Raw genomic sequence first — 9,292 nt, forward strand, 5'->3', positions numbered from 1 at the left:
AAAAAAAAAAAAAAAAAAAAAAAAGTTAACATGAGTATTTAAACCTGAAATATCTTGCAACTGGTACGTGTGTGATACACACACATACACACACACACACACAGGGATGGAGAATATTGCAAGGCAATATACTGTCCAGTAAACTCTTATGAAATTTCAACAATCAGTGGTGCCCTTTGTCTCTTATTCGGCATTGAGAATTTATTTTTCTTTACTGATTATCCCAAATATGGACTTGGCTTTTACGTATCTATTTCCTTGATTTACAAATTAAGAGTCATTCTCACAGATGATCTTTTTTTTTTTTTTTGGGTCTAAAAAAATCACGTTAGAATATTTGTGCTGTTAGACATCATAACCACTGTGACTTCAAGGATACAGCTGGACAGAATCTTAAGGGTATTTGATAAGGGGGTGTTTGGTGGACGAGTTCAAGGATGTGTGCAGAGTCCCCAAGACCCCGAGGGCCTGCTGTGTCCCTGTGGATGAGAACCACACTGCAGGCAGCTGGACTGGGCTGGACTGGGCAGGAGAGGGCAGCAGGTGGGAGCTTTCAGGGACAGGTAGCCAGGTCAGTTCTGTGATCCCTGTTCTGAAGCCAGTGGGAAACCATCGTTAAAGTTAAATCAGGAGAGTGACGGAATGAGACTTATTTGTAAAGGAGATTTTGGGAACGATCACGCTGAGATCTCTGTGGCACGTGGGTGGGCCTGTGCTCCTCCAGGGGGCTGCAAATTCCCACCTGAAGTGGGGCATCTACATCTGCCCAGAGGGAACCACTGGGCAGACCCAGCCTGGGGACAGCTCTGCTCTTCACCTCTGCAAAGGCTCCAGAAAAGGAAAATAGGACCCAGATGGAAAGAGACATTTTCCACCCAGCAGAGGCGGCTTCGAAGTGAAACGGGCCTGTGGACCCGACGCTCAGGTAGAAACATGGCCCCCGTGGACTCGACGCTCAGGTAGAAACGTGGCCCCCGTGGACTCGACGCTCAGGTAGAAACATGGCCCCCGTGGACTCGACGCTCAGGTAGAAACATGGCCCCCGTGGACCCCATCCTCAGGTAGAAACATGGCCCCCGTGGACCCCACCCTCAGGTAGAAACGTGGCCTCTGTGGACCCCACCCTCAGGTAGAAACGTGGCCTCCTATACTGGGGTCACCTAGCGCTTACCTGGGAGGGGTCCCTGTTTTGGGCGAAAGACACCGGGGTGTTTTCTATGAAGCTGCAGATCTGGCGCAGCAACAACCGCTGGGGACGCTGAGAGAAAAGAGAAAGAAAACTCCATACTCCCGCTGCAAGTTCCCTGAAAGTCTGGAATTACCGGGAAGCGATCTAAGCTGTAAAACCACCGCGTCCACTCCACCTCCGTGACGCAGACACGACAACTGCACGGCAGGGGCCGGGCCCGAGCAGCTCCGGCCCGACAGCCGCTGTGCTGCGAGTACTGATCACTCCGGGCGCTGTATCGGGACGGCAGGGCCGCGCCGGGAGCCCGCGGTTCACACGAACGTTCCGCATGGAGGCGCCGCGTGAGCGTCCCAGGCGTTTGCCGCGAGCACCGCGGGTGTCGCGTCGTATTGCGGACGCCGCGCCTGCAGCAGGAACGCTCCATTCGTGTTCCGAGGCTGCGCCGCGGACCTCGCACTGCAGTCGCCAGAACCTCGGTGCGCAGAATCCAGATGGGCTTTGGCTTCCAGTTTCCCACACCCGGCCGTTCTTACTGGTCTCTAACCCGCAGCAGCCAGCGCCGCAAACAGGAAGGATTTCACTCACCACGGACGCGGCCTCGAGCTGTCCCAAAGCCAGGCGGTGCCCTCCCATCCCGCTCCGCCCCGTCTGTGCTGAGGGGACATGGCTTCGCCCTCACATCCGGCCCAGCCCGGAAGCTGCTGGACCCGACTGCGCAGGCTGGAGGCGGTGCCTCCAAACCTGAAAACGGGGCTCGGGCGCCGCCTGCCGGCGGGCGGGGCACTGCAGCGCCCTCTTGCTCACGGTGTGGTGCCCGTGTGCCCCTCCTGGCGACTGGGGACACTGCAGGGCCCTCTTGCTCCCAGGGTGACAGTTGGGCGCCCCCTGCTGGCTTCCTCCTACACCACTTAAAGTCGGAGCGCAGGTTGTTCAGGGCCGTCAATTCTGGAAATTCAAACTGAAATGGAGCTAATACTGGGGAGAGCTGACGTCCCAGTTCCTAACTTGGAAGAAAGATTTTTTCACCAAGAGGCAGTACAAAGACAGCAGATAACTTCATTGGGGAAAAAATGCAGTGTGTAGAAAGAGTAAGTACAGCTCGAGGGGTGTGGGCTGATCTTCAGGAAAACAGACCCAGGGTCCTGCGCAGGGAGCTTTATGTTGGGCTTCTTCACATTCCTTAAGTTTTCATCTCTTTTGTCTGGTTTTCCTGCTCCTGCCTTAAGTCCCCGACTTGCCCCACCTGGGCTTGTGGGACCCCCTCACTGCTGGTTGACATGCACCTACAGTGATCAGTCAGAATCCACTGCTGGGGCTGGGCTTCCTGCCACTCCAGGAAGGTCCTACAGTGGTCATGTCTGTACCTACTGTGCCTGCCCTCATCTGTACTTATGGTGCCAGGTTTCTCTTAAGAATATCCCCTTTGTCCTTTTCAGCATGTAGCTAGCTATACCCTGACATTTTAACTGCAAAGTGAATGAATGATTGGGGCATCTTAAGACGAGCTCTGTGCCCCAAACTCACAGCCTCCCCCACCATCTACCCAACCCCAACCCCAACCCACCACCATAATCCTAACCAACCCAAACCCTGATCCCCAGGGAGGTCAAATCTGCCTCCTCCTTCCAAGTGCTTCCCTTGATCCTCACCACATTCTCTACCTGATCCCACACTTGCATTGAAAACAAATTGCAGGCTGTGCGCAGTGGCTCATGCCTATAATCCCAGCACTTTGGGAGGCCAAGGCAGGCGGATCACTTGAGGTCAGGAGTTGGAGATCAACCTGGCCTATATGGTGAAACTCCGTCTCTACTAAAAATACAAAAATTATCCGGGCATGGCGATGTGCACCTGTAATCCCAGCTACTCAGGAGGCCGAGGCAGGAAAACCACTTGAACCTGGGAGGCAGAAGTTGCAGTGAGCCGAGATAGCGCCACTGCACTCCAACCTGGGCGATGAGAGCAAAACTCTGTCTCAAAAAACAAAACAAAACAGTTCCCACTTTCTTCTGACCCCTCCTGGCAGTGCACCCCCAGTCCCACACCCTTGCATATACCAATGGCAGCATGGTGGGGTTTTGTTTTTGATTTTTTGCTAAGTTTTTATTTTAATCCAAGGACTTTGCTTCATACAAAATGTCATTGTAGAAACAATAGCAGAATCCAAAGTTTGGCTGATAAATATTACTCAGGCAGCAAACTAGTCAATCACAGAATTTTTTTTAAGTAGGTCCCAGTTGGGTTGCATGGTTGGGACTTGTTTTTAACACTTCTTAAATATAAAGTTTTGCAACAAACCTTTGATTTATATCAAATATAATTAAAAATTAACAAATGAATACATTGTATCAAAAAGTACGAAGATATACATCATGCACATACTTGTATATATGTATATATGTATATATGTTACATGCACACATAACTTGTTCAAACTACAGCCACTGCTTGACTGGTTCCAGATGCAGACAACTGGGTGATGCATTTCAAATTTGGCAACTCACTATGAGATTCAGGGAACACATATGATAGCTGGAGAAGACACAGTGAGAAAACCCAAAGTCAGGAAAACAAGACATAATGTCTATTTTCCCCCCCCTGTGATTTTCATCAATTCCAGTGCCTACAAAAGTCCAGACAAGCCAGCTGGGCTGTGTGGGTCTAGAAAAGCGTATTCTTGACCCAACACTGCCTGGGGAAATGGCTGTGGTTTTGCATGGAATGGACACATTTGACACCCAAGGTAACACGGGCTGGCAGCAGGGGGAACAAGAGACAAAACATCAGTGTCAAAATACACATCCTTCTACTCTGCCACGTGATCACATGCACAGTCCGAGATTCCTGGTTTATTCTATTGGAATAAAATATTCTGTTATCTTTAAAGTTTCAGAGTGTTGTGCCTTCAGGTAAGGAAATTCTATAAAAAGGTTTGGTCACAATCATGCTGAACCCCAGACCAGGCAGCGGTCTTGTGTGTTTTATTTCTATTAAATGTGTCTTTTGTTGCATAGCCCTATGGATTAATGACATCCACACACTAAACACACCTGCACAGGCACTGCGTCTCCTGCGACACAGACACACGCACACACATCACACAGAATTTCTTTGAGGAGAATCATGGGGTAGAAGCCAAGAATCCAACACAGATCATCTGGAATTTCAGAACACAGAGGACATACCACCACCAACTGCTCTAAATGCTCTTTCGTCACAGAACAAAGGGCCTCCCGGCATCTTGTGTACCTTGGACAGTGTCCTGAGTGTGGTCTTTCTCTCCTGAGCGTGGCCGTGGGGTCGGACTCACTTGACTGCCTGCTCCCTGCGTCTGGTGCCAGGACAGTGCTGGGCGTCAGGTGCCCCGCCTCAGCAGCGGGAGCCGTGGCCTCCCTTGGTCACTTTCTCTACAGAGTTTCACTCCAGCTGGGGCTTCCTCCCTCCTGCCCTGACAGCCCCATGTCCAAGCCACCAGCGTCTCCCTCCATCCTGCTGGCCTTTCCCTGTCTTCTGCCATATGTGGAAAGAAACCTATTTCACACACCACAGGGCGTGCCCTGGGAATCCGATGCACAACAGACTGAACATGCCTCGCACAAGCCCATGGTCAGCCGCCCCGTGGCTTCCCTGGAAATACGCGTGCTCGTGGGAGGACAACAAAGGCTGCCTTGTTTCCCACCACGACGTCCAGTGCTCTCCACTGGCAAGGGCTTGCTACCCAGCTGCCACAACCTCCCACGATGGTTCCGGAGGCCTCGTCTCACGCCACAGTGCCCAGGAGCCTGGGTGTGAGGGCCTGGCGGTCAGGCACTTGATCAAGAGCAGCGGAGCCAGGGGCCACCTGGGGTCCACCTGGCCAGACACAGCTGCACAGGGAGTCTCCTCACACAAGCCACAAAGACGCGTGGCAAAAAGCTGACACCTTTCTTCCACAGCTTTGATTTGTTAAAGTTATGTGAACATTTCCTTCCCCATTTTTCTGATTTTCTATTTTTCCTACATCGAGTATATAGAAGTGACAAAAGAGTGAGGGGTGTTGCAATTAAAACTCAAAACTACAGCAAGAACTCTTTCCAACGAGGTCCCGGGGGGGCCGACGGTGTCCGGGGAGGGACAGAGCATGTCTGCGTGAGCGTTCACGGACTCTGAGGGGCTGCACAAGCCACAGCTGGTGCAAGCCTGCGTCCCGCTCCCCATCCCCACCGTCCGGAGGTCTCGCCGTGCTTTCAAGCGGGCCCTGCTTCTCTGTGCCGCACAGCCACACGAAGGGTGCTCCCCACAGGATGCAGAGCTCCTCACAACGGCTCCAAGCACCCACCCTGGATGCTGAGTCCCAGGATACGGGACTTGGACTCCTGGGTCCTTCTCAGCCACACACAGCAGCCTCCAGTTTAGGGTCTGGTGTGTGGTACGAGACCCAGGAAGGCAGGACAGGAAGGGGACAGAAAGAGCCGCATCCTCTAACAGGGCTTTATTCGTCATCTAGAATAAAAGAGGGGAGGAGGGAGAGAGGGGCCGCAGGAGCCTCACTAAGGTGGGCGAGGCCTCCCCCTAGGGGCTGCTGCCCCATGTGGATGATAGAACTCATCCACTGGAACACGCACCTGCTGCATGCAGGCGTCTGGGCGGTCACGGTGCAGCTAGCACCAGTGGTCTTGTTCAGGGTGTGGGTAGCTGTGCCGTGCTCGGCCACCCGAGCTGAGTCCCAGGGTGCAGTGGTAGCCATTGGGCACGCGGCGGAGAGGGTGAGACTGGGAGGTTAGGGAGGACACATAGGAAGTCCTAGAGGAGCGGCCCGAGTTGGTCGCCACAGCCTCCTCGAAGGTGAGCGTGTCCTCAGGCAGACCGTGGACAGAGGCTTCACTGTCCAGACGCTGCCCCAGATAAGGGTCAGAGCCGATCCGAGAGCCAGGGGCCAGGGGCGGGCTGAGGGGGTCTCTCTGGAGCAGGGCGTTGTGTTCGGAAAGCCCACGGCTGAGCCGGCCCGGGGAGAAGGCAGGGAGGCTGGTCTGGGCCCCCCCGAAGTGGACAGGTGAGGAGTTGGCCGTCTTGTAGGTGATACTGGGGCGAGGAGTCAAGGGCGTCTGGGGGAGCTGCCTCCGCCCACCGCGCCCAGGGGTGCTAGCACCAGATGTCGACAGCAAGGGGCTCCCGTTCACGGAACCACTGCCCTGCAGCAAATCAAACACACAAACCGAACCATAGAGCACATCACACACAGGCCCTCGTGGGCAGGGAGCAGAGAGGGAAGCCACGGGGGACACACTGGGCCATGATGGCCAGGGAGGCAACAGGCACCATTAGGCCCAGGAATGGGGTGGGGAGAGCAGGTGATGGGAAGGGACATGCGGGGCCCAGGGAAGAGGACAGAACAAAAGCCCAACCGCCACAGTCGGGGAAGGGGAGTCAGAAGGGACAGAGAGAGGGGTGTGGATTCGGAGTCTCAGTCTGAAAGTGGATGAGGACGCAGACCCACCGTCCCAGGGTGACCCAGGCAGGAGCCTGAGGAGGACACAGCTAGGCTGGGGTGCCGATGACGGTCTGGGACAGGGCGCCCAGCCCTTGGGGTTGCTGGGAATGACAAAGTGCAGTGGGGAGGCCCTAGGGAGAGGAGCCTGTGGGACAGGGCCACAGGGCCAAGGGAGAGGCTGCTGGGCCCTGACCTGCCCACCTGATCCTCTTACCTGGGGGTGGGGTCCTGGCTCCTGGCCAGCTGTCGGTGATGTGGGGTGGCTGCTGAGGGAGGGCTTGGGCTTTGGGGGCTCACGGCCCCCGAAGCGGTCGCAGGAGTAGAAGCGCTGCTTCTCTGAGGAGGAGGATGAGGGCTGCCTCCGCTCCTGGGACCGGCCCCGCTCCTGCCGGCGCTCTCGCTCTCGCTTGCAGCCTGTGGGCCCCTCTCCCAGGGGCAGCCCCGGCCCCGCAGCACTGCTTGGTGCTGGCCAGGGAAGAGGAGAAGTTAGCACAGCCAGGCCCAAGACAGGGACCCCTGACCCCCAGGGCCAGCAGGACGGAATTCAGGCGGTGCCAGGGGAGGGTTAGGGTGAGGGTTAGGGCCTGGGCCTCAGCCCCACCCTGCTCCAGCTGGTTATGGGGTCATGAGGCCCACAAAGGAAGAGGGTTCCCATGGGCTGCTTGGACACCCTGACTCGGGCCACAGCTCCCCGAGGGGCTCCCCGGGCCCCTCCGCACGCACCGCCATCCGTCTCGGCAGACAGGCTGGGCCCCTTCTCCAGGGACCTCTGCTTCCTGTCCCTGCGGCGGTGGCAGCGGTGGTGGTGGTGGTGTGGCGCCTGGCTAGGGGGCGGGCGGTCCGGGGTGGTGCTGCAGAGATGAGCCCCGCGGGGGCGCTGGGCCAGCGTGGAGATGGAGCGCTTCATGGGGCTGGCATCTGCGACAGGCTGCAGACAAAGGACACGGTGGCACATGGCCTAAGAGTGGGTCTGTGGGAGGCACTGGGGTCAGCGGGGATGCAGGCAAGGGAGGGGCGGTGGAGCAGGCCAGACGGAGAGACCACACGTCCTCCATCTTGGTCTCACGGTCAGGAGGACCCACGCTGTATCCCAGGCGGGCAGGCTGGGGGAAGATGGTGCCTGAGTCCCCAGCCCATCCCGTGTGTCCTGCCAGGAAGAGAGGCAGCTGGCTTGGTTGGAAGAACTCTGAGTGGGGCTCAGGGATGCCTTTGCTGCCTGCAGTGGGATCACTCTGCCTGGCACAGCTGGGGTGGACTGACCCCTGACCTGCTTCCACAGCTGGAATCAGGGCCTGCGGAAGAGATCTGGGAGGGGTGGGTGGGCCCTGGGTGGGCCCTCCCAGGTACACTCACCCACAGCTGCCAGCACATCACACGTGTGAAGGAGGCCCCAGTATAGGCTGCAGGGAGGCTCAGCCTGCACCCGCTCACCAGGCAGCGCCCAGGAGGGCACTGTGGGGCGGGGAAAGAGACAAGGGAGGAAGGACTGGTGGGAAGGGGAGGGAACTCCAAGAGGGAGGAGGGGCAGTGAGGAAACAAAAAGGGTCCGCTGGCCACAGCAGTGGGGAGGGGAAGTGTCAAGACAAAAGTCCAGGTCCACAGCTCCACAGCCCAGGACGGCCAAGGGACGGGGTGGCACAGGGGGCTCCCATCACTTTTGGCCACCTGAAGCAGGCTCAGGTTGCAGGTAAGGGCCTGGAGCTCCTCCCCCGCCTCGGAGGTTGGGGCACAGCGTTCCCAGAGCAGCCTCCAAGGGCCACCCTCCCAGTGTCCTTGTGATAGGAGCCTCCCCTGCGAAACATGGGGCCACAGCCATCCCCCGGCCAGATTCTTCTTCCTTAACCCAAAGTGCGTGTCTCAGAAAGAGGAGAGCCCAGCAAGGAGCTCGGTAGTGGAAGTGGTCCAGGGACTGTGTGAGCAGGAAGGGTCCTCCACAGAGCCACAGGCTGGAGAGAGGGGACTGAGGTGGCGGTGAGATTTTCTGGATGAAGATGAGGTTATTGGGGGGAGTAGAGTCCCACAGAGGAGGGGCAGAACATGATGGGGCCAGAGGGGGGTCCCTAGGCCCCACGACCCCTGACGGGAGGTTGAGAGCAGGACAGCTATCCCAGCAGCATCTGTTGGACCTGACCCACCCTCTGGATGTTTGGGGCGTAAGGCACCCAGGCTGCACCTCTGTTGCGGCCCAGTCAGGGCTGCCCGGGGTGCCTGCTCCCACCTCAGCAAAGAGCTCCACATGTGGGACCCCAGCCCTCTCCACCCCAAGTCTCCTCACCAGAGCCATAGCCACCCTTCCCCACCCCGCACTTGCCAGCCCCAGGTCCTGGACCCTCCAAGTCCACCCACCTGAGTCTCGGCAGCAAGGCGGGGCATGGAGGCCGCTCGCCCCTGGCTCTCTAGCCCAGGCTGTGGCTCACCATCGGGGCCCCTCCGGGTCATGCTCTGCATCTGAACATCCACGGCCTGGGGAGAGAGAACTCGCCTAGTCCCACCCCATGACTCTCTGACCCCTCCCTAGACTCACCCCATGGGGCACTGCAGTCTCTCCCAAATTCACGTCAGTCTCACCTAACCCCCACTGCTGTTCACATGTCCCCCACCCTAGTCTCACATACCCCCATCCCTGTACACAC

The 9,292-nt window shown here is 57.3% G+C and overlaps 1 protein-coding gene and 1 long non-coding RNA gene across 18 annotated transcripts in view; both read right to left on the reverse strand.

Moving 5' to 3' along the window:
- The window catches only part of LOC108287296, a 4,514-nt gene extending 2,633 nt beyond the window's left edge, over positions 1 to 1,881 (reverse strand). The window contains exons 1-2 of the long non-coding RNA XR_001818276.2: positions 1,775 to 1,881; positions 1,172 to 1,258 (exon numbers count right to left, since the gene is read on the reverse strand). This is a non-coding gene — a long non-coding RNA (uncharacterized LOC108287296). The remainder of the gene's footprint in view (positions 1 to 1,171; positions 1,259 to 1,774) is intronic.
- A 1,379-nt stretch (positions 1,882 to 3,260) lies between these two features.
- CACNA1B (calcium voltage-gated channel subunit alpha1 B) overlaps positions 3,261 to 9,292 on the reverse strand; it is a 235,782-nt gene continuing 229,750 nt past the window's right edge. For 9 of the 17 annotated variants that reach the window (XM_037730270.1, XM_017505589.2, XM_037730262.1 and 6 more), the window contains 4 exons: positions 9,006 to 9,122; positions 7,383 to 7,587; positions 6,874 to 7,124; positions 3,261 to 6,360 (listed from right to left, as the gene is read on the reverse strand). In XM_037730270.1, the coding sequence (XP_037586198.1) occupies positions 5,830 to 6,360; positions 6,874 to 7,124; positions 7,383 to 7,587; positions 9,006 to 9,122 (1,104 nt within the window). In that variant the 3' untranslated portion in view covers positions 3,261 to 5,829. Of the gene's footprint in view, positions 6,361 to 6,860; positions 7,125 to 7,382; positions 7,588 to 9,005; positions 9,123 to 9,292 lie in introns of all 17 variants that reach the window. The other 8 variants (XM_037730267.1, XM_037730264.1, XM_037730268.1 and 5 more) reach the window with 3 other exon arrangements.

The sequence above is a fragment of the Cebus imitator genome, unplaced genomic scaffold, assembly GCF_001604975.1.
Source record: "Cebus imitator isolate Cc_AM_T3 unplaced genomic scaffold, Cebus_imitator-1.0 Scaffold339, whole genome shotgun sequence".
Lineage (NCBI taxonomy): Eukaryota > Metazoa > Chordata > Mammalia > Primates > Cebidae > Cebus > Cebus imitator.